Below are 25,586 nucleotides of genomic sequence, written 5' to 3' on the forward strand. Positions count from 1 at the left end.
TCAGTAGCCCTCAATCAACCCAAGCCAGAGGAGTGGAAATAGTAGCAGCATGTCATGTCTCTTACCTACGCTGTCCACATCCAGGTCGAAAGGTAATGATCCTTTACCTCTAACTCGTGCTAAGTTGCTCGTATTGAGAATCTATGCTATTAGCTGGTATAGTCAATTAGAGATATTATATTTTGTTGTAGTAAAGATGGTTTCTTTTGTTGTTTTAGCTAATATAAAATGGATGCTTGTTTTAGTGGAAAGCAGTAAGATGGATGCTTGTGGCAGAAATGTTATCCTTGGGAACAGAATGTGTTTGTCCCTTTACGAGTGATAAGGAGTGTACAGAAGAGATGGGCTATTGTCCTCTCCCACTCTGTCTGACTGTGAGTACTGTGTATTGAAACAGTAAAGCAAGGTCATGCAGCTGCGAGATTGCTCGTCTATAGAGATAAGAAAGTTTCTTTCTTATTAGCAACTCCTTATTTGGGTGCGTGTAAAAGTAGGAAAAGTTTGAATCCACGCTAGGTAAATTGATGCGTTTCTCTAAATACATGTGACTTATATTAATGGTTTGGTTTTTGAGCATGTGACCTGTATCAATGATTTTGTCTTCTCTGTAACCATGGAAATTGTATTAGATGTGCAATTGGTCATTGTATTAGATGTGTAATTGGTCCTTGATTTCTTTTTGTCACACCTCTCTTTTTCTGTGTAAAAAAGTAAACAATGGTGGAGAAGTTGTTCTCCTTCCCCTGCCCTGAGTTGAGGTCTCTTCAGACACTAGTGTTGTGTCTGGAGATCTTCTCGGGAAGAACCCCATGGTGGAATAAATCTGATGTGCTAATCCAGTATCACGTGTGATTATTCAGACTGAAGGTAAAGAATTTGATTTAACAGTATGAGAGTTCTTCTCAGTCTCCTGGCCCCACCCGTACCAATGGTTGACAGGTGTGCAAAATGTTTTAATTGGACCATAATTATTTAAAGTGTGATTAAAACCATTATCTTAAAAATATTTCAATTGCACGATGAAGGACTTGACATCCCTACAACCTTGCAATGCTTTCAATGCAATGACTTATAATGCAAAATCAAGTGTCTTTGGTTAAGTGTAAACTTGATGTTTTGTTTGTCTGTTTTGTTTTGTGGACAGAAGACATTTTATTCTGCACAGGTAATTTTTGTTAGCCTTTTATTGGTGCTTTACATTTAGAAATTAATGACACCTGCCCAATTCCCTTTGTCAGTTTGTGGAGTCATCAATATTTTACTTTTACTATCTATTTTAATTTAAAGTAGCTGGTTTAAATCCATATTATTTGTGGCAGTAATAACTTTGCCATGGCCTATCACTATAAATTGTTATTGGCTTGAGAAAGCCTTACATGTATTTATTGGTACTCTAGAATTAATGGACAATCAACCTATTTCAATCATTGTTTAATATTGAGGAAATTCTGAGATCATATGAACTCAAATTAATCATTCAGAAGATTAAGAGACACATGGATATGCTGGAAATGGAGGGCCATGGATCATGTGCAGCCAAATTAGATTAGTTTATCTAGGCATCATGTTCAGCACAGTCATTGTGGGCCGATGGGTCTATTAGTACCTATGATTTCTATGTCCGATGAATTCTCCTTCTATAGCTCTATCTGGAAATCCCCATTTAGGTATTCAATATCTGTATCGTTTATGAAGAGTTTATAAATATAAATATTTTAATGAGAACCACAAGCCTTCTTTAATTCACAAATTGATTTATTATTCATGAAAGCCCATTAGATTTGAAACAAAAAGGATAGATTCTCCAAATACAACAGCATTATTTTGCTTGAAAGTAGATTTTCAGTCAGCATCAATAAGCATGCGATTTAAAATTAAGTAACTTTACCGTGAAAGCAATTTTCTTAAACATTGAATTTTATTTTATTTCAAATTTAGCAGCAAAGTAAATCTATTCTCAGCATTAATCACTTTCAGCTTCACATTCTTTGCACATACATGATTTGATTAAAATATATGTGAAGGTTTTTCGTACAGCGTTACACTGAAGTTCTATGTTCCTTTCTTCTTGCTCTTTTTCATGACAGCATGTACATGTGTGCTTCATACTGCCTGTGACAATATCATACCTGGAATATTACAAAAACACTGATTAAAAAGGGAACTATTATAAACAATAGATCATTTATCTGTATCATTTATAATGAGGATCTTAAGTGACATTTATATATTTGCTTTTTTAATTATGTTGAATGGTTGAAATATAACTTCAAATTAAGCCAAATTGCAATGATTGAAGGGAGCAGCATTCAAGGGTAAACCTATAAAACCTCAGTGATGTTGCCATTCCTCCTCTTTGTCTGATGTTTTTACTACTAAAACCAATTATCACCTACAGATATAAACATAACAAACTTTTTTTTTAGCTTTTCCAACCATTAAATTATGCAGAACTGCCAGATAACTAACTTATTTTAGACGAAAGCATGGGACACAAAGTGCTGGAGCAACTCTGAGGACCAGGCAGCATCTCTACAGGATATGCACACGTGATATTGCAGATCAGCACCCTTCTTCAAGTGAAAACATGGTCTCTCATCCCCCCTATCCTTGTAAATCAACACAATACCATCCATTTATCTAGTATATAACATTTACATTTCTTAGCCTTCTTTCACAGCATAAAAATGGGCTATTCTGCCCAACTATGCCTCCTGAATCAGTCCCGTTAATCTGGAACTGGAGGAACGTATTTAGCTACAACCCAACAGCATGAGCATCAAAGATAATAGAGCAGAGCAAGATGGACCACTCCATCTAAAGTACGTATACTGAAGTATAGTATGCAACGAAGCGGAACGTCTGCCATTTTAGGAAGCAAAACCCGCCGTTCGTTATGCCTCTCGCAGTGTAATCAGTGTTGTGGGGGATTTTGTGTGATTATACCATAAACATGCAGAAACATGCAGAATCAATTCACATTTTTTTGTTATTTTTCTTTTAAAATGTTTTCCCTCTGCTTAATTTCTCTGATTTTATTCTTTTTTACTGTTTCTGCCCATTTCCCTCCCATCCTTCCTCCCTAGCCCCCTCTTTCGTGCAGTTTCCCTTGTATTGCTCTAACACATACTCTGCACAAATGTAACTTATTTTTAATTTATATATATACATAAATATGTTGGGTAGGCTAGGTCTGTTTTTCTGGAATGAAGGCTGAGAGGTAACATGATAGAGGTATATATAATTAATTGTAGTTTAGTATCTGGAATGAGCTGCCAGGGAAGGTGGTGGAGGCAGGAATAGAACAACATTTAAGAGACATCTTGACAGCAATTTGAATGAGGGATATGTGAAATATTGCAAGCAAGGAGGTTTAGTATGGGCATGGTGTTCAGCATAGATATTATGGGCTGTTTGCAATTTATCAACAGTTAAGATGCATTTATTCAGGAAATTCTGTGAGAAATTCATCTAAATAAAGTATTTTTACAATTCTATTGAATATCTTATAAGAATCAATAAAGAAAGGTAATGCTCAGAAAAGAACATGTTCTTGATGTTCTCGTTGATGTGCAGTAGGAATAGGAACTGATAAGCAAGGCAGGACAGCACCAGCTGTTGTTAAAGTTGCCAAAGGGCAGGATGATCCGTGGTCACCACTCCTCCACCAGAACTTCCAATGCTGCCCTCTCTCACCAGGTAACAGACTACTCATAACACACCATCAACGGATGTGTAGAAACAAACCGCAGATTCTGGTTTACACTGAAGATAGACACAAAGTGCTGGAGTAAATCAGCGGGACAGGCAGCATCTCCATAGAAAAAGGAGGGTGACATTTCAGTCTGAAGAAGGGTTCTGACCCGAAAACAGCCCATCCTTTTTCTCCAGAGATGCAACCTGACCGTCTGAGTTACTCCAGCACTTTGTGCCTATCTACACCATCAATGGAGTCAGTTAGTGGAGCCCATGTGCCTTGTTGTGAAAGAAACTGCATTGGGTCAGCACTTGAGTACTCAATCAATATCACCGGAATTGTTCAAATTACCAGAATTAACATTTAATGTCTATTTTCACCCACTCATCAAAAAAACATATCAGTTTTCACCTTCAGTATGTGCATCAATATAATTTATCATGTCACTCCTTGGTATTATTTAAATTAGGAATGTTAATACAAAAAACTTACTCTGCTGATCCTGGGCAATATCCTTCGCATTTTCTAAGTTCAAGAACAACTGTTGCACAGGATTCTATTTCAAATGTTGTTGTGTAATTGATCGGTTTACATACTGATACTGTGAAAAGAAAACAAATTGTAAAATAAACAATTATTGCAACATATTTGAAAATTAAACCGAAAGCGTGTATGGTATTTTCTAAATCAACAAAATTTGCCTTGCCTCTAACCCTCTCCTATTCACAGTGGTGTGTAACTAATTACATATTTTGCACAAGGGACCTAATACAGTCGTTGTGCACTGATCCAGGCCCGTCAGTGCTGAGCAAGGTGGTCCATCTAAGCTAATCCCATTTGCCCATATTTGGATCGCATCCCTCTAAGCCTTTCCTATCCATATACCTGTCAAAATGTCTTATAAATGTTGTTATTGTACCTGCCTCAACTTTTTTCTTTGACAGCTCTTCAATATATCTCACCATCTGTGTGAAACAGTTGCCCCTATTAAATCTTTTCTACCTCACCTTAAACCTGTGTTCTCTAGTTCTTGATTCCCCTATCCTGGAAAAAAAAGACTCTGTGCATTTACCAAATCTATTCCCCTCATGATTTTACACACCTACAAAAACACCCTTCTGCCTCCATCGCTTTAAGCAATAAAGTCCTAGCCTGCCCAACCTCTTGCTAAAACTCAAACCAAAAGCCTTCTTCACCACCCTACCTAATTGCAATGCCACTTTCTGGGAACTATGTACTTGTACCTCTATATCTCTCTGCTCTGCAGCACTTCCTACCATTCACTATGAAGGTCCTGCCCTGATTTGACTTTCCAAATGCAACACGACTTATGCTTATCCGAATTAAACTGAATTATCGTGTGCAGTTCTGCAGTATTGCCCCATTACTGTAAGGATGTGGAGGTTTTGAAGAGGGTGCTGGAGGTTAACCAAAATGCTGCCTGGATGACGTGGAATATAAGACACAAGGAAAAGTTCGACAAATTTGGATTGTTTTCTCTGGAGCATCGGTGGCTGAGGGGAGACCTGACAGGTATATCAAATTATGAGAGGCAGAGAAAAGGTAGATAGTGAGAACCTTTTCCCAAGCATAGAAATATCAAGAGCCAGGGGACATAACTTTAGGCTGATGCAGCAAACTTTAAAGGAGATGTGCGGGGGTAAGATTTCTTTTTTACACAGTGTTGGGTGCCTGGAACACGGAGCCAGTGGAGTGGTGCAAGCAAATGCGATAGTGGCATTTGAGAGGCATTTAGATAGGAACTGGGAAATGCAGGGAATAGAGGGATATGGATTATGTGCAAGCAGAGGAGACTGGTTTAACTTTGCATCATGTTCGGCACATACATGAACAGGCCCTTTGCCTGAAAATGTCTGTGCAGAACATGATGCCAAGAACATCACTTATCGACCCACACACAACCCATATCCCTCCATTCCCTGCATATCCATATACCTACCCAAAAGTATTTTAAATGCCACTAACATATCTGCTTCAACCATTCAGCGCACTCCAGGTATTCAGCATTCTGTGTAAAGCAACATGCACCACAAACCTCTTTTAAATGTTGTCCCTCTCACCTTAAAGCTATGTCCTCTAGTATTTGATTTTTCCATTCCTGGAAAAAGGGCCGACTGTGTATCCTATCTATGCCTCTCAAAAGTTTATATACTTCTATCATATCTGCCCACGACCTTCAACGTTCCAAAGAAAACAATCCATGTTTGTCCAACCTCTCCCGGTAGCTAATACCCCCTAATCCAGGCAATATTCTGGTAAACCCTCCCTGCATCCCTTCCAAAACCTCCACATCTTCCCTGTAATGGAACGACCAGAAATGCACACAATACTCCAAAAGTGGCCTAACCAATGTCCTAGAAAGCTGCATCATGACATTGTACGCCAAAGGCCTTGTTTGTGTGCTGTACTTTTCTACGTTCTATGAAAACTCCATGAGCCATTCTTCTGCCCATTTGCCAAAATCCCACTTAAATTCTCTAGAACATAGAACAGAGGAGGTGCACATAAGAGATCCCTCTACGACTGCAGGGGGAAAAATCTGAAATGAATTGAATCTAAAGAGCAGGAAGTGATTATAACTTGGAAGGGCCCAGCCACTAACGTGAACCTATATTTGAGATTGCAAGATGTCTTAAATATCAGTGGTGATCATGTTGCTGAAGGATACTCTATGTTGACAATACCGTATGCAAGAAACCCCAGCAAGATATGGTGATGAGCCCTTCACTGCCTCCTTCCACATCTGTAGCTCTCACATCTAAAGTCCATCTTCATGGCTTCCACAAGAGATGTGTTAGTTGTAGACAAATACACATTGGAAGGAAGTTTTAAGTACAGTGCAGTCATGGACAATGTAAAGGAAGCTCATTCTTACATGTGGAGCAGTGAGGCTGCGGAGAGCTGACAAGTAGCCCGACATGAAATGTAATTGAAGAGTTCCCAATGGTATGGCTTGGAATAAGATAATTGCAAATGCTGATTATTCTGTAATAAACAGGGTTTTTAAAGGTCTTGTAAATTAAAAATTGAAATGATGTAAGGACAATGTATGAAGTGAAAATGGCGTAATGAAATTTTACATCAGAACTATATTTCTTGTGCTGATTGAGGGTCAGGTATGGGGCATCCTGCCAGGCACAGAGGCTGAATATGGGGGTAATTCTACTTTTCCCTCAGCTTACAATCTTTTCAACAGCACTGCACACTTTCAGCATATTGTCACATGAACTGAGATGAAGTGAAAGACTTTGTGTGCATGCAATTGAGTTAAATCATACTAAGCATGGGTACAAGGGTACAATCAAGCCATATAGTGCATTCAGAAAGTAATCAGACCCCTTCACTTTTTCCACATTTTGTTACGTTACAGCCTTATTTTAAGATGGCGGCGCGCACAGTTGCAGCGGCTCGATGTCCTCCCGGTCAGTGCTCGTGTTTTTTTGTGTATGTGTATGTGTATGTGTGCGTGTTGTTTTGTGCCCTGTGTACTTACTGTCGGGCGAACAACGTCTACGGCCGGCAGGATCTTCTTAGGATTGGAGCCGGTCGCGAATGGGGGGTTACCGCCGAGTTTGTCCACTCATACAAGATCCCGGCGGACATAGCGAGGAGCCCCGACTCTCCGTGGATCACCATCCCCGCGGGAAGGAGGCGAAGGCGGCGCAGAGAGAGAAGGCAAAAGCGAGGCGGCAGGGCCGGCGCTCTGGTCAGGCTACGGAGGCAGCCACTGAAACCACCGCTTCCCAGCCTGTTTCTAACGAACGCCAGATCCCTCGCTAACAAGATGGATGAACTTAGGCTGCAGACTGCAGCTAACAACGCCGTGAAGGACAGCTGTATCCTGTTGATCACGGAGACCTGGCTTCATTCTTTCATTCCGGACTCTGCTATCGAGCTAGCAGGCTACACAGCACAGCGTCATGACAGGACAAGAGACTCTGGTAAGAGCAGAGGTGGAGGGCTCTGTGTGTACGTGAACAACACCTGGTGTACAAACACAGTGATTGTAGACAGTCACTGCTCCCCGGACCTGGAGTATGTGACTGTTAAATGCAGGCCCATTTATCTCCCTAGAGAGTTTACTGTTGTCATGATAACTGCTGTGTACATACCACCGGATGCTAATGCTAACTCGGCTATCGGATATTTGTATGGTAGCACTAGCAGTCAACAGAGCATATATCCTGACGGTGTTCACATCATAGCAGGGGACTTTAACCACGCGGACTTGAAGAAAATGCTCCCCAAATTCTATCAGCATGTTAAATGTGCTACAAGAGGAGCTAACACACTGGACAAGGTCTACTCCAACATCAAGCTGGGCTACAGGGCTAGACAACTACCACACCTGGGTCAGTCGGACCATATGTCCCTGTTTTTAATTCCTGCATATGCCCCCCTCAGGAAAACCGCTCCTACCATCACAAAGACCATCACAACTTGGCCTGATGGTGCATCTCAGCAGCTGCAGGACTGCTTCGACAGGACCAACTGGGATGTGTTTGAACACCGGGACCTGGAGGTGTTCACAGACAGTGTACTATGTTACATTAAAAACTGCATGGACACTGTCACAGTGGACAAACGCATCCGGGTCTACCCCAACCAGAAGCCCTGGATGACCCGGGAGGTCCAGCGGCTGTTAAAAGAGAGGAACACTGCTTTTAGGTCTGGCGATAGGGCTTTATACAGCATGGCCCGAGCTAACCTGAAGAGAGGCATCAGAGAGGCCAAATTAGACTACAGGAGGAAGATAGAGGACCACCTGGACAGTAACAACAGCAGGCAGGTGTGGCAGGGGATCCAGTATCTAACCAACTATAAGACCAACCTTGGAGCTGCTGAAGGTGACGCCTCGTTGGCAGAGGAGCTGAACCTCTTCTTTGCTCGCTCTGAAGTGGAGCCACCCGAGACAGCCATATCACACCACATGGTCCACAGCAGCCTAACCCTCAAGATAGAGGAGCATGAGGTGAGGCGCACGCTGCGGGCCATCAATCCAAGGAAGGCTACTGGACCCGACGGCGTCTCTGGACGCGTGCTGAAGGACTGCGCTGACCAGCTGGCTGGAGTCTGTACGAGGATTTTCAACCAGTCTCTGGCCCAGTCCACTGTTCCATCCTGTCTGAAGTCCGCAATCATAGTCCCCTTGCCCAAAAAACCCCACATTTCCAGCCTCAACGACTACCGGCCAGTCGCACTCACACCAGTGGTGATGAAGTGTTTTGAAAAACTGGTCCGGGGTCATATCACATCACTCCTGCCCCGAAGCTTTGACCCCCACCAGTTTGCGTACAGAGCGAATAGATCCACAGAGGACGCTATAGCCACAGCCCTCCATGCTGCACTGTTCCACCTGGAGCAGCCGGGGAGCTACGTGCGGATGCTCTTTGTGGACTACAGCTCTGCCTTTAATACCATCCTTCCCCATAAACTGGTGGACAAACTGGGGGACTTGGGACTTCCACACTCCACCTGCATGTGGATAAATAGCTTCCTGTCAGCTCGCAGCCAGAGAGTCAGAGTGGGCCATCACACATCCACGGCCCTCAGCCTCAGTACCGGCTCTCCACAGGGCTGCGTGCTGAGCCCCCTGCTCTACACCATCTATACACATGACTGCACCCCCGCCCACCACAGCAACACCATTGTCAAATTTGCGGATGACACTACGGTGGTGGGACTCATCACCGGGGGGGACGAGTACGCCTACCGGGATGAGGCGGAGCAGCTGACAGTGTGGTGTGGAGAAAATAACCTGCTCCTCAACACCTTAAAGACAAAGGAAATAATAATAGACTTCAGAAAGAATAAAACGGACATGGTACCATTAACTATCAGAGGGGACTGTGTGGAGAGGGTGGCGGATTTCCGCTTCCTGGGAATCCATATCGAGGAGGACCTGACGTGGAGCGTGAACACCTCTGCGCTGCTGAAAAAGGTCCAGCAGAGACTGCACTTCCTGAGGGTGCTCAGGAAGAATAACATCACTCAGAGACTGCTGTTGTCCTTTTATCGGTGCTACATTGAGAGCATCCTAACATACTGTGTATGCGTATGGTACACCAGCTGCACAGCGGCTCAGAGGAAAGCGCTCCAGAGGGCCATTGACAACGCCCAGAGGATTGTCGGCTGCCCTCTACTTACCTTGGAGGACTTACACAGTTCCCGCTGCATCAAAAAATCCCAGAGTATTATAAAGGACATTTCCCACCCCGGACACTCCCTGTTTGAACTGTTACCGTCAGGCAGACGGTACAGATCTACAAGGACAAGGACAAACAGACTTAAAAATAGTTTTTACCCCACTGCTATAAAGGCACTAAATGTAGCCGCCAAGGAACGCAGGGGCGATACATAATAAGAGACTGTGAAATCGACAGAAGGATGTAGGGTTGGGTGTTTATGCGTGCTATTTTCATGATATTTATTTTAGTTGTTTATCTTTTTTAAAATATTTTACCTTGTATGTATCGTTAGCTTTTAGAAATGTTTGAATGGTGCACTGACTGGCTGACATTTTACAATTTCGTTGTACATGGCTCATGTTACAATGACAATAAAGGAACTATTCTATTCTATTCTATTTTAACATGGATTAAAAAAAAAAATTTTTTAATCATCAATCTACACATTGATACCCCATAATAAAAAAGCGAAAACAGGTGTTTAGAAATTTTTGCAAAGTAAGGAAAAAGAAATAACTGAAATATCACATTTACATAAATACTCAGACCCTTTACTCCGTACTTTGTTGAGGCAGCTTTGGCAGCGATTACAAACCTTAAGTCTTCTTGGGTATGACGTTACAAGCATGGCACACCTGTATTTGGGTAATTTCTCCCATTCTTCTCTGCAGATCCTCTCAAGCTCTGTCAGGTTGGATGGGGAGCATTGACGCACAGCTATTTTCAGGTCCCACCAGAGATGTTCGATCGAGTCCAAGTCCGGGCACTGGCTGGGCCACTCAAGGACATTCACAGACTTGTCATGAAGCCACTCCTGCGTTGTCTTGGCTGTGTGCTTAGGGTTGTTGTCCTGTTGGAAGGTGAACCTCTGCCCTAGTCTGAGGTCCAGAATGCTCTGTAGCATGTTTTCATCAAGGATCTCTCTGTACTTTGCTCCGTTCATCTCTTCCTCGATCCAGACTAGTCTCTCAGTTCCTGCCGCTGAAAAACATCCCCACAGCATGATGCTGCCACCACCATGCTTCACCGTAGGAAAAGTATTGGGCAGGTGATAAGCGGTGCCTGGTTTCCTCCAGACGTGAGGCTTGGCATTCAGGCCAAAGAGTTCAATCTTAGTTTCATCAGACCAGAGAATCCTGTTTCTCATGGTCTGAGAGTCCTTTAGGGGTCTTTTGGCAAACTCCAAATGGGCTGTCATGTTCCTTTTACAGAGGAGTGGCTTCCTTCTGGCCACTACCATAAAGTCCTGATTGGTGGAGTGCTGCAGATATAGTTGTCCTTCTGGAAGTTTCTCCCATCTTCACAGAGGAACTCTGGAGCTCTGTCAGAGTGACCATCGGGTTCTTGGTCACCTCCCTGACCAAGGCCCTTCTCCCCCGATTGCTCAGTTTGGCCATGCGGCCAGCTCTATGAAGTCCTGGTGGTTCCAAAGTTCTTCCATTTAAGAATGACAGAGGCCACTGTGCTCTTTGGGACCTGCAATGCTGCAGAAATTGTTTTATACCCTTCCCCAGATCTGTGTCTCGACACAATCCTGTCTCGGAGGTCTACGGACAATTCCTTCATCTTCATGGCTTGGTTTTTGCTCTGACATGCACTGTCAACTGTGGGACCTTATATAGACAGGTGTGTGCCTTTCCAAATCATGTCCAATCAATTTAATTTACCACTGGTGGACTCCAATCAAGTTGTAGAAACATCTCAAGGATAATCAATGGAAACAGGATGAAATTAAGCACAATTATGTGTCGTAGCAAAGGGTCTGAATACTTATGTAAATGTGATATTTCAGTTATTTCTTTTTCATTACTTTGCAAAAATTTCTAATCACTTGTTTTCGCTTCTTCATTCTGGGGTATTGTGTGTAGATTGATAATTAAAAAAATGAATTTAATCCATTTTAAAATAAGGCTGTAACGTAACAAAATGTGGAAAAAGTGAAGGGGTCTGAATACTTTCTGAATGCACTGAATATGTGCAACAGATTGTTACAATGAGAAAAACATTCAGAGGTGGAACATGATGTTACAGCATTTAGCAGCGCAACCAATGCAATTTCAAGTGCAATTTTTCACATTTCTCTATTTCACCCAAAGCTTGGGGTTTGGACCACACCCATCCTCTCAATCACCCATTCACACCCCTTCCCAAATGTTTGTTCTAAATATTCTCATGTTCTAAAGGTTTCAGAACTGATCCATTTGAGAAAGGATCTATATTGTAAACTGTAACTGTAATAGCAGTCCAAGTATGTATGTGAATCTTTACTTGAGGTTGCAGAATGCCACAAGTATCACCTTAAGCATGATTCTCTTATCTAATTGCAGTTTTCCCACTCCTCTTCTCAAAGCATCCAATTCACTGATATATTGTGATGAGCCACTGATGCCATTTGCTAACTTTAATCTTTCCCTTTTGTCCCATTATCCTACACTGTTTTCTTCCATTTGGTTTTGCTGTAAATTTGACTATATTGGAATATATCATTGAAGTAAGTTATGAATATGAAGCTATCTCATTTCTATCTTGTTTGCAGCAGGAGTGCCCAATTTTACAACATACTATTTGATTTTCTAAAATTGGGGATAGTTAAGCATTTTCCCTTCTTCAAACAATATACCTTTAATAGATAACAATTAGATCAATTGAAACACACACTTACCTGGCCTTTCAAGACATGAATAACAGCATTTATAATCATCCCATTTCTTTTCAGACTAATAAAAAAAAAGAACATTATTAGGTACATTATTTATTTTCTCTCTCTTTCACTTCCTCTGCCAATCCGTTGGTACTTCCATTACATTGTACGATGTGCTTAACAGAGGGCATCAAATCCCACCCTGTTCTGAAAAACCACAATCATGTTCAATTTTTCAAACGAGTTATTGAATTTTATGAGTTCATATTAAACTATAAAGAGTCGGATTCATACAGGACATAAACAGGCCTTTTGCCCATCATGTCCATGCTAACTATCATCAAATACCCATTTGCAATATTCCAATTTACCAGTACTCAGTCCATAGCCTTCCAAGCTTTGGCTATTTGACTGCTCATCCAGATTTTTGTTAAATGTTGTGAAAGTCCCTGCTTCTCCTGTAATGCATTCCAGATTTCAAACATCCTCTAGGTGAAATAAAAATCCATGAGGTCTCCTGTAACCCTCTTGTTCCCCACCCTAGGCCTAAGCTCTCAGGTTTTAGTCATCATCATTATGGGAAAGAATTCTTACATTGTATATTTAATTTAATAATCTTAAATTACCATTACCTCCTTGGTCTTATATTCTGTACCCTGTCTAATGAAAGCCAGCAGTCTGCATGCTATCTTCACCATTTTATATACCTGTGCTGCCATCTTCAGGGCTAATGTAGCCAAGCTCCTCTGTTCCACAATACACCATAGGATTCTACCATTCATGGTAAACGCGCTTTACTTATTAAACTTCACAAATGCTTCACCTTGCACTTAGTTGGTTAAATCTATCTACAATTGCTCTGCCCAATATATCGACTGATTAATATTATTCCGTAACTTAAAACTAATCTTTCAACACACATTTTTTTGTGTTATCTGTAACCTTAATAATCATACCTTCTACATTCATATCTAAATTATGAATGGTTATGGCAAACAGTGAGATTTACAGCACTGATCCCCATGGTACACCAGAGTTCACATACTTCCAGTCATAAAAGATCTCTCCACCATCATCTTCTGTTTCCTATTACCAAGCCAGCTGTTTCCTATTACCAATCCCAAGGGGACACCAACTTTTTCAGTACTTAATATCTGCCCTATGGTTCCTTGGGATCCTTGGATTTGCTCTCCCCATCTTTCAGATCTGTCCTAGACAATAGACAATAGATGCAGGAGTAGGCCATTCGGCCCTTCGAGTCAGTACCACCATTCAATGTGATCATGGCTGATCATTCTCAACCAGTACCCCATTCCTGCCTTCTCCCCATACCCCCTGACTCCGCTATCCTTAAGAGCTCTATCTAGCTCTCTCTTGAGCTCTAAACTATTCTACTTTTAAAGGCTCCCACTTGCCAGGTGTAGATTTACCCATTGGTAGCTGCTCTCACTCTATGTATTCCTAGGTCCTGCCCTATGATGTTGAAAAAAAATTTCCTCCAATTCCGTATCTTAATTTCTACACCACCCTTACCTCTTTCGATAACTACATTGAAATGTATATGAACTGTCTCCAGAATGTTCACACATAAACACTGAAGTTCCTTCCCACAGATCATTTCCAATCCTGTCCATTCTCCAATAGGCATTTCTAGATACTAGCTCAAAAGTTCTCACATTTTAAAAATTCAGTCTCCTGGCCTTTCATGCTATGGTGATCCCAGTTTATTTCAGAAAAGTTGAAATCCACTGCTAACAAATGTTTGTGAGTGGGTACATTCAGAGGCACTCCTGCGTATATAAGTCCTTTATTAGCAGATCATTGGCAGTACAGATGCTGGCTACCATTACCTCCAGCTCTCAGGATAATCTCCTAACTAACACCAGGATAACACAGTACAAAACCCGGCCTGGATTATGGACCGGATGCACAACAGTAAAACCAGACAGGGATCTACACCAAACGCTTATTTATTTTGCATTTTTATGTGCTTTGCCTACTTATCTGCTTCACTGTTCCCTGCTGAATGTTTGAAGGCCTATGGTATATCCTTAGCAAAGTGATCACCTATTTATATTTCTGAGTTCTATTCATATGGCCTCATTTGAACATCCTTACTCATTACTGCAGTGATGGTCTACTTAAACGATATTGCATGCACCTTCCACTTTTGCTTCCACTCCTTTTAATCCCGATGCTTGTAGACTCATGAACAATAAGTTGCCAATGTTGCTCTTTCGATCAGGTCTCTGTGATGCAACAATATTATATTCCCATGAGCTGATCACCCATTTTATCAACACCTAATCCAACCATTCTGACTCAAATTCTGTTCCACTAATGCAGCATAACAATATTATAGCTTTTACAATACAAACCTCAGAACAGTTCTGGAGTTCGCCACATTCTAATTTATGAATCGCTTGTAAACCATTTGGACACGTGTAATGAATACAAGTGTCATTGGGATCTGGTCCTTCCTAGAAATGAAAAATACTTTTAAATAATTTTTCTTTTGAAAATGGAATTTATACCATATAGAACTACAGAATTAAAGCATAAAATAGATAATGTTTTGGGCTAAATTTTGCAAAAAATTAACTTAAAGTAGGTGGCTCTCGGACTGGGTCAGTGGCAGGTGGTGACAGAACCAGCCATTGGGACAAAGCACCTTGCCCTGATCCTAGCTAGTCTAGTTGCTGCAGATGCATTGGTTCAATAATTCAATATTATGACATGTACTCAGGTGCAGTGAAATTCTTTTTTTGCACAATCCTAGATTAAGTACAAAGTGTATAGAAATAGCCCATTGAGACCATATGCAAGGGTCGCCAGGTGGGTGCCATTTTAGCCCAGGCTGCAGCTGGCCCTAAAGGCCCATTGCAGCAAACGCCCGGCCACCATTCAACCTTTATGCTCCGGGGGTGCCCCCTGCAGCCGTCCTTAAGTGCGCAGAAGGTACGACCCCAGTTCCTCTAACCGGCCCTTTGTTTCTGCTTCTGCCACCATCGGCAACTTCCTCCACCCTCCTCTCCAGTCCTCAGGAGAAAGCAGTGGCCTGGCTGGGCAGCTTCCCTCTTCGGGCTTGGCTGCTGCCCTCTTCAAGTTTCCCTGTAGGCAGGTTTCCTGGTTCTGAGGCAGGTGCTGTGCGCAGCCTGACGGTATTGATAGAAATGCCCACTATACTGCAAAAACTCTCTTTATAACCTCATAGTGATACAGTGTGGAAACAGGCCCTTCGGCCCAACTTGTCTACACCGGCCAACATGTCCCAACTACACTAGTCCCACCTGCCTGCGCTTGGTCCATATCCCTCCAAACCTGGACTATGTACCTGTCTAACTGAGTGCCAACCTGTCTATACAGAGCGCATTGTCAGAGGGTGACCAATGCACTAACATTGGAAAAATGGAACAATTCAAATCTGGGCATTCATAAGGAGGTAGAAGGCATCAGTGACAGCAGAACTTTATTCAACCACAACCTATAACCTCATTCCCAGTTTATCTCTCAATGTATGATTCCAACCTTTGTTCATTGAGAAGTGTTGAAAAGGCATACAAAATGGTGAGGGAGCAGCAATTGAAGAAATAGCACAGAATATACATGCAATGCAGCAAAAACATATCTACAATAAAACATAACTAAGGCATCCTACAACACAGATTTTCATTCAAAGCTCTATGGTCCTGGCCTGTAGATATGAATTGTGGTGGTTTATTAATAGGACATGGGAAAAAATACCAAGAACAATGATTAGTTCTAGGTCATGGCGGATACACTTGAAATTAAATTCAGAATAAAATCCCAGGTAGGTGGTCCCTCCTGGTATTTCCGAGTCACATTCTCTCAGACACCAGATTTCAATCAATTTGATTCGCTTAAAATATGATATCAAGAATTGACTCAGCACTATGAACAGCAAAAACAGTGAGATTGACAAAAATCCCGTGGGACTAACGGTTTATTCTCAGAAGTAACAGCGTCCCTATCCAAGTTTTACAGAGTTACACTCCCAGCTAGAAGAGATATTCCCCGATTGCTTAAAAAGCTCTGCAGCAAAACAGAATATCTTAATTATTTATATCTTTATGACATTGCCCCAGACTGTGCAGAAGGCTTTGCCCACATTTAATAAAAATGCAACAAATGAGAGTCAATCAGAATATTTTCTAAGCATGCATCATTCAGAAAGTCTTAATGAATCAGTTTGCATGCTGACCTACCACACATGAAGGTGTTGTAGTTGCAGGTGTTGTACCTTAAGAATAAAGGAACACATATTTATACAATGAAACTAGAAATTCACAAACCTTGGTTGCCACCATAAAACAAAATGCCAAAAGAACTGAATGACCAATCCAAGACAAAGGAGATTGTGATTAACTTTGGGACACACCCTCAGGGTGCATTCATGGTGCCTAAGTGGTGATGGTTGAAAGCTGCAAGTTTCTTGGTTCAGTTGCAGTGATGATGGCAGGTAAATTGGTGCAACACTCCTCCTGCACAATGTGGGAAATCAGGGAAACTGATGGTGTCCCTGATGACAGCACCTGTGGAGATTGTGTCCAGGTGCAGCTCTTAAAGACTGCATTAGTGAACTGGAATAGCAGCTGGATGACCTCAGGACCATCCAGGAGAATGAGAACTTCTTGAACAAGATGTAGGGTGAGGTCATCACACCCAAAGGCCAGTCAGAGAGAAGGTGGATGACCATGAGCAAGGGAAATAGACATGGAGTGCAGGTGACCCCTGTGGCCCTCCCCCTTCAAAACAGGTATGCCTTTTTGAGTGCTGTGGGGAGTGACATCTCAAGGTTGAGCAGCAATGCCAGGCAGGTCTGTGGCACCGAGCCTGGCTCTGAGGCTCAGCAGGAAAGGGTTCCATCAGGCAGAGCCAGAGTGGTGGGTAACTCTTTTGTTCTGGGTTCAAACAGGGAGATTCTGTGGCAGCATTCGAGACTCCAGGATAATGTGCTGCCCCACTGGTGCCAGGGTTTAAGATGTCTCAGAGCAGCTGCATGACATTCTCAAGGGGAGGGTGAACAGCTGGAAGTCGTTGTGAATGTTGGCACAAATGACATAGGTAGGAAAAGCAATGAGATACTGCACTATGAGAATAGGGAGTTAGGTTAAAGACTAAAAACAGGACCTCCAGTGCAGTGATCCCTGGATTGCTTCCAGTACCACTTGCTAGTGAGGGTAGGAAAAGGAAGATACGGGAAGTGAATATATGGTTGTGGAGTTTGTGCAGGGGGCAGGGATTCAGATTTCTGGACCATTAGGATCTCTTCAGTGGCAGATGAGACCTGTACAAGAGGGATGGGTTGCATCTTAATTGGAGGGGAACCAATATCCTGGCAGGGTGGTTCCCTGGTGCTGCATGGTTGAGTTTGAACTAGATTGGGTCCTGCATAGGGTCCCATGCCCCTGCGGAAAAGCTTAATGGATGTAATAGGCAAGAGAAAGGCATGGAGCATGGAAAGTCTGTTGGTTTGAATTGCACTTCTTTTAATACAATAGGCCTGATAGTTAAGGCAGATTAACTCCCAATTATGGCCTCAATACACCAAAACCCAACCATTCAATTGATTGGATTTGCATTTGAAGAATCATAACTTACTGCCTGGAGCAGGAGATCTCGTGGTCCCTGTTGATCCAGTCATTGTTATCTCCGAGGTGTCTAGAAGATATGGGGAAGCAAATAATAGTCAAGAAATTCAATATGTATGCTAAAGCGACAAGTCCAATCTTTGCTTTCGATATAAAGGAAACTGTTATTGTGTGCATGACGCATCAGGCAAAAGACTGCAAAAAGACAACTTCTCCGTTTGTCATGCTAAAAACTGAGTCCGCTTCACTGTTTTAAAATTTTATCGCCTTTTGCTCATTTACCCATCCAGTACTAGTTTGTTTTACGATGCTCAATCACCACTCTGCATCATGATGTCACACCTCCTTTACACCCTATTGTGACAATCCCTGCTGTTCCACAATTTTTCCACATCTCTAAATGCATTATCTTTAAATTATCTAGATATATGGTTGGAAGGGTTAGGATCCGGAAAGGATTGGAAGGGTTTAGAGGGATTTGGTCCAAAATATAGACAAATTACACCAGCCCAATATGCCATCAATTGGCATTATTCTGTTCTATATCAATGTCACTATGTTACTAGGTGCTAGGAAAACTGATAGGTCTGAGGCTGGATAGACTGGTCTGAGGGTGGACAGACCGGATGGACTGCACCCCAGGGTTCTGAAGGAGGTGGCCTCAGAGATTGTGGAGGCATTAGTTGTGATATTTCAAGATTCACTAGAGTTAGGAGTGGTTCCTGAAGATTGGAAAATTGCGAATATCACCCCTATGTACAAGAAGGGAGCAAAGCAGAAGAGCGGAAACTATAGTCCGGTTAGCCTGACTTTGGTGGTTGGTAAGATTCGAGAGTCAATTATAGATGAGGTTACGCAGTACTTAGAAGTTCCCTCTTTATGTGCTGTACTCTTTTAAGTTGTATGTTCATCCATGGCGACCAAGAAGTCCCATCTAGCCCACCGAGTCCATGCCGACTAGCAATCACACTAATTCTATTCTACAATCAAGGGACAATTTGCAGAAGCCAATTAACTGACAAATCTGCACGTCTTTGGAATATCAGAGGAAGCCAGAGCACCCAGAGAAACCTGCACAGTCACAGGGAGAACTAGACAATAATCATTAAACAAAAACACAAATTGCTCTAGCATCTCTGGAAGACATGGAAAGGTGACGTTTTAGGTCAGTTCCCTTCTTCAGACAAATTGGAGAGCAGGAGAGCAGAGGGTCTCACAAAGGAGAAGCAGTGAGAGAGGGTCTCACAGATAATCTTTCCAAGGTCACAATGAATGGACAATTTTCAAACCTTAGGATGAGTTGAATGACCTAATTCATCATTTTGCTAAATATTATGTTCATACCTCATTCATGCAACAAATGGGGTTTCTGCTGACTTACTTAGGACATAAAATTCCCAAGGAATTTTCCAGTTTGAATATTAACAACATCCTTTGCATGATATGCACAAGAACAGAAACAATGTTTTGATATATTTCATCAATGCATTATTCTATGCTATCAATTGATACTCTTCTGTTCAAAATCAAGGTCACTTCAGATCTTGAATGGTCAGTGAATTTAACCATGGGCATTTGTTTCAAAGGAGGGACACCTCACACACACATTGCAACATTCAATCAAGGAACTTGGAAATTATGATCTCAATACACCTAGTAAATTGTAATTGGCGATTATGATGGTGAAAGGATATCAGGAAGCATCAGGATTCAAGAGAATCCAACATATTTCCAAAAACTATCAGCATGCACCTTTCAACATAGAGGAAAATGGAAAACTTCTGCGCAGCAGAGAAAAGTCCGGGATCAGAGCAAGGACGCCCGTTGGCTGAGAAGAAAAGTAAGTGTTAATTACAGTGGAAAAGGCAGTTTAAAAAGAGCGCCAAGAGGACGCTAGTAGTCAGTTTGAAAAGTCCGGGAGCAGAGCAAGGACGCCCGTTGGCTGAGAAGAAAAGTAAGTGTTAATTACAGTGGAAAAGGCAGTTTAAAAAGAGCGCCAAGAGGACGCTAGTAGTCAGTTTGAAAAGTCCGGGAGCAGAGCAAGGACGCCCGTTGGCTGAGAAGAAAAGTAAGTGTTAATTACAGTGGAAAAGGCAGTTTAAAAAGAACGCCAAGAGGACGCTAGTAGTCAGTTTGAAAAGTCCGGGAGCAGAGCAAGGACGCCCGTTGGCTGAGAAGAAAAATAAGTGTTACTTTAAGTGAGAAGTCAGGTAAATTGGACAATCAGGCAATTTAATTGGTGATATAAGCAAGACTTGCAAAAGGGTGCAGCCCAGTGAGGGAAGCGCCCAGTGAGAAAGGTGAGGAGGCTGAGGTGAGGAGGATACAATTGTTTTAAGCCAGAACTGGTTATAGACACAAGGTAATGGCGGAAAAGTTGGTGCAGTGTGTTTCCTGCAGGATGTGGGAAGACAGGGACGTCGCTGGAGCTTCTGGGAGCTACACCTGCAAGAACTGTGTCCAGGTGCAGCTCCTGAAGGGACGTGTGGTGGAGTTGGAGAGGCAGTTGGATGACCTCAGGGCCATCCGGGAATGCGAGAGTTTCCTCGACAGGACCTATTGTGAGGCTGTCACGCCAAGGGTCCGGGTCGAGCGAAGGTGGGAGACTGTTTCAGGGGGGAGTGGACGAGGACTACAGGAGACCGCAGTGGCTGTGCCTATTGCAAATAGGTATACCCTCTTGGGAACTGTCGGGGCAGAAGACATTTCCAGTCCGAGTGGCGGACCTGTTGGCAAGGATACTCGACAGGGGAGACCGAAGTCAGGAAGAGCCGTAGTGGTCAGTGACTCCATCGTCCGAGGGATGGACAGAAGATTCTGTGGCAGCAGGAGGGACTTGAGGATGGTCTGTTGCCTCCCTGGTGCCAGGGTTCAACACATCACGGACCGGCTTCAGAAAATCCTAGTGAGGGAAGGCGATCAACCTGAAGTCGTTGTGCACGTGGGCACGAATGACGTCGGGCGGAAGAGGAAGGAGGTGCTACAGCGGGAGTTTAGAGAGTTGGGAAAAACACTGAGAAGTAGGACGTCGAAGGTGGTTATCTCTGGACTTCTACCGGTACCTCGTGCTGGTGAGGCCAGGAACAGAGAGATAGAGGGTATGAATTTATGGCTGAGGGGCTGGTGCAGAGAGCAGGGATTAAGATTTCTGGACCACTGGGATCTCTTCTGGGCTAGGGGTGACTTGTACAAAAGGGACGGGTTACATCTTAACAGCAGGGGGACAAACATTCTGGCAGGCAGGTTTGCTAGTGTGACACCTGTGGCTTTAAACTAAGTAGTGGGGGGGAGGGGTTAACAAATTGTGAATATGAAGATGAGGTAAAAGGGAATACAGGAGATATTGCAAAAGACTCTCGGAAGAATGGGAACAGAAGTTCTAGAGGGGAAAAGAAATGAAGGGCAGGGCCAATTGTGACCGATGTGAGAGGGGAGGTAAATACAGAAGTTAAAGTGTTGTACTTAAATGCGCGTAGTATAAAAAATAAAGTGGATGAGCTTGAGGCTCAGTTAGTCATGGGCAAGTATGATGTTGTAGGGATCACTGAGACATGGCTACAAGAGGACCAGGGCTGGGCACTGAATATTCAGGGGTACACAACGTATAGAAAAGACAGACAGGTGGGCAGAGGGGGTGGGGTTGCTCTGATGGTAAGGAATGATATTCATTCCCTTGCAAGGGGTGACATAGAATCAGGAGATGTTGAATCAGTATGGATAGAAATGAGAAATTGTAAGGGTAAAAAGACCCTAATGGGAGTTATCTATAGGCCCCCAAACAGTAGCCTCGACATAGGGTGCAAGTTGAATCAGGAGATAAAATTGGCGTGTCAAAAATGTAATTCTACGGTGGTTATGGGAGATTTCAACATGCAGGTAGACTGGGAAAATCAGGTTGGAAATGGACCCCAGGAAAGAGAGTTTGTAGAGTGCCTTCGAGATGGATTCTTAGAACAGCTTGTACTGGAGCCTACCAGGGAGAAGGCAATTCTGGATTTAGTGTTGTGTAATGATCCTGATCTGATAAGGGGACTAGAGGTAAAAGAGCCATTAGGAGGCAGTGATCACAACATGATAAGTTTTACTCTGCAAATGGAAAGGCAGAAGGGAAAATCGGAAGTGTCAGTATTACAGTATAGCAAAGGGGATTACAGAGGCATGAGGCAGGAGCTGGCCAAAATTGACTGGAAGGAGGCCGTAGCAGGGAAGATGGTAGAACAGCAATGGCAGGTATTCCTGGGAATAATGCAGAGGTTGCAGGATCAATTTATTCCAAAGAGGTGGAAAGACTCTAAGGGGAGTAAGAGACACCTGTGGCTGACAAGGGAAGTCAGGGACAGCATAAAAATTAAGGAGAGGAAGTATAACATAGCAAAGAAGAGTGGGAAGACAGAGGATTGGGACTCTTTTAAAGAGCAACAAAAGTTAACTAAAAAGGCAATACGGGGAGAAAAGATGAGGTACGAGGGTAAACTAGCCAATAATATAAAGGAGGATAGCAAAAGTTTTTTTAGGTACGTGAAGAGGAAAAAAATAGTCAAGGCAAATGTGGGTCCCTTGAAGACAGAAACAGGGGAATTTATTATGGGGAACAAAGAAATGGCAGACGAGTTAAACCGTTACTTTGGATCTGTCTTCACTGAGGAAGATACACACAATCTCCCAAATGTTCTAGGGGCCGGAGAACCTAGGGTGATGGAGGAACTGAAGGAAATCCACATTAGGCAGGAAATGGTTTTGGGTAGACTGATGGGACTGAAGGCTGATAAATCCCCAGGGCCTGATGGTCTGCATCCCAGGGTACTTAAGGAAGTGGCTCTAGAAATAGTGGAAGCATTGGAGATCATTTTTCAATGTTCTATAGATTCAGGATCAGTTCCTGTGGATTGGAGGATAGCAAATGTTATCCCACTTTTTAAGAAAGGAGGGAGAAAGAAAACGGGTGATTATAGACCAGTTAGTCTGACATCAGTGGTGGGGAAGATGCTGGAGTCAATTATAAAAGACGAAATTGCTGAGCATTTGGATAGCAGTAACGGGATCATTCCGAGTCAGCATGGATTTACGAAGAGGAAATCATGTTTGACAAATCTACTGGAATTTTTTGAGGATGTAACTAGGAAAATTGACAGGGGAGAGTCAGTGGATGTGGTGTACCTCGACTTTCAGAAAGCCTTCGACAAGGTCCCACATAGGAGATTAGTGGGCAAAATTAGGGCACATGGTATTGGGGGTAGGGTACTGACATGGATAGAAAATTGGTTGACAGACAGAAAGCAAAGACTGGGGATAAATGGGTCCCTTTCGGAATGGCAGGCAGTGACCAGTGGGGTACCGCAAGGTTCGGTGCTGGGACCCCAGCTATTTACGATATACATTAATGATTTAGACGAAGGGATTAAAAGTACCATTAGCAAATTTGCAGATGATACTAAGCTGGGGGGTAGTGTGAATTGTGAGGAAGATGCAATAAGGCTGCAGCGTGACTTGGACAGGTTGTGTGAGTGGGCGGATACATGGCAGATGCAGTTTAATGTAGATAAGTGTGAGGTTATTCACTTTGGAAGTAAGAATAGAAAGGCAGATTATTATCTGAATGGTGTCAAGTTAGGAGGAGGGGGAGTTCAACGAGATCTGGGAGTCCTAGTGCATCAGTCAATGAAAGGAAGCATGCAGGTACAGCAGGCAGTGAAGAAAGCCAATGGAATGTTGGCCTTCGTAACAAGAGGAGTTGAGTATAGGAGCAAAGAGGTCCTTCTACAGTTGTACCGGGCCCTGGTGAGACCGCACCTGGAGTACTGTGTGCAGTTTTGGTCTCCAAATTTGAGGAAGGATATTCTTGCTATGGAGGGCGTGCAGCGTAGGTTCACTAGGTTAATTCCCGGAATGGCGGGACTGTCGTATGTTGAAAGGCTGGAGCGATTGGGCTTGTATACACTGGAATTTAGAAGGATGAGGGGGGATCTTATTGAAACATATAAGATAATTAGGGGATTGGACACATTAGAGGCAGGAAGCATGTTCCCAATGTTGGGGGAGTCCAGAACAAGGGGCCACAGTTTAAGAATAAGGGGTAGGCCATTTAAAACGGAGATGAGGAAGAACGTTTTCAGTCAGAGAGTGGTGAAGGGGTGGAATTCTCTGCCTCAGAAGGCAGTGGAGGCCAGTTCATTGGATGCTTTCAAGAGAGAGCTGGATAGAGCTCTTAAGGATAGCGGAGTGAGGGGGTATGGGGAGAAGGCAGGAACGGGGTACTGATTGAGAGTGATCAGCCATGATCGCATTGAATGGCGGTGCTGGCTCGAAGGGCTGAATGGCCTACTCCTGCACCTATTGTCTATTGTCTATTACATAAAGCAGAAAGACAACCCGTACTTTCTACATTTCTGGAAATTAGACTGCTTCTCAATTGTGCAAGTCCCTTTTTTTAGAGATTCAGCATGGAAACAGGCCCTTTGGCCCACCGGGTCCACGCTGACCAGCGATCCCCGCATATTAACACTATCCTACACCCAATAGGGACTATCCTACAGCCAATAGCCCTCTCTTTTAACTTGCACAATCACACTCTCCTTCATGAAGTCATACATCCTTTACACCCTGTTGCTTGAAAATGCCTGCTGTTCCTCATTTTGTATTTGTTCCACATCAACAAAAGTGTAATCACCAAATATTCTCCAGCTCAATGCAAAGAATTTCAGCTAAAACTGATCAATGGCCCATGAAACTAATTGAAGAATGCTGGCCAGTTAGCAATGTCTTGCGTAGGAAGGAATTGCAGATGCTGGTTTACACCAAAGATAGAAACAAAATGTTGGAGTAACTCAGCAGGACAGGCAGCCATCTTTGGATAGAAGGAATGGATGACGTTTTGGGTCAAGACCCTTCTTCAGACTGAGAGTCAGGGGAGAGGGAAACGAGAGATAAGGAAGGGTAAGGTGTGAAAACGAGAGGTCAAAGGGGACAACGATCAAGGAAACTGGAGAATAGATCATTGTTACTAATTTCCATCCTGCACTCAAATTCACTGAGACCATCTCTGACATCTCTCTACCGCTTCTTGATCTCACCATCTCCAGAACAGGAGGTAGACGATCGATGGACATCTATTATAAACCAACAGACTCCCACAGCTATCTAGACTGCACTTCTTCCCACCCTGCCTCCTACAAAGACTCTATCCCCGACTCCCAATTCCTCTGCCTACACTGCATCTGCGCCCAAGATGAGATATTCCATGCCAGGACATCCAAGACGTCCTCATTCTTTACGGAACGGGTTTTCCCCACTTCCATCACAGATGAGGCCCTCACATAGGTCTCCTCGGTAACCTGCAGCTACACTCTTGCTATTCTGTTTTTACTGAGGACGGAGGATCTTGGGGTAGTCAATGGAAGTGTCTTGATAGTCAGTATTACGGGTGAAGA

General features: G+C 43.1%; 1 protein-coding gene across 1 annotated transcript in view; it reads right to left on the reverse strand.

Annotated features, from left to right (window-relative positions):
* Positions 1-1,776: 1,776 nt before the first annotated feature.
* The window catches only part of LOC144604797 (uncharacterized), a 142,588-nt gene continuing 118,778 nt past the window's right edge, over positions 1,777-25,586 (reverse strand). The window contains exons 20-25 of the mRNA XM_078419461.1: positions 18,170-18,229; positions 16,774-16,808; positions 14,926-15,027; positions 12,569-12,623; positions 4,190-4,298; positions 1,777-2,129 (exon numbers count right to left, since the gene is read on the reverse strand). Of these exons, the coding sequence (XP_078275587.1) occupies positions 1,964-2,129; positions 4,190-4,298; positions 12,569-12,623; positions 14,926-15,027; positions 16,774-16,808; positions 18,170-18,229 (527 nt within the window). The 3' untranslated portion in view covers positions 1,777-1,963. The remainder of the gene's footprint in view (positions 2,130-4,189; positions 4,299-12,568; positions 12,624-14,925; positions 15,028-16,773; positions 16,809-18,169; positions 18,230-25,586) is intronic.

This window comes from Rhinoraja longicauda, chromosome 23 (assembly GCF_053455715.1).
Source record: "Rhinoraja longicauda isolate Sanriku21f chromosome 23, sRhiLon1.1, whole genome shotgun sequence".
Lineage (NCBI taxonomy): Eukaryota > Metazoa > Chordata > Chondrichthyes > Rajiformes > Arhynchobatidae > Rhinoraja > Rhinoraja longicauda.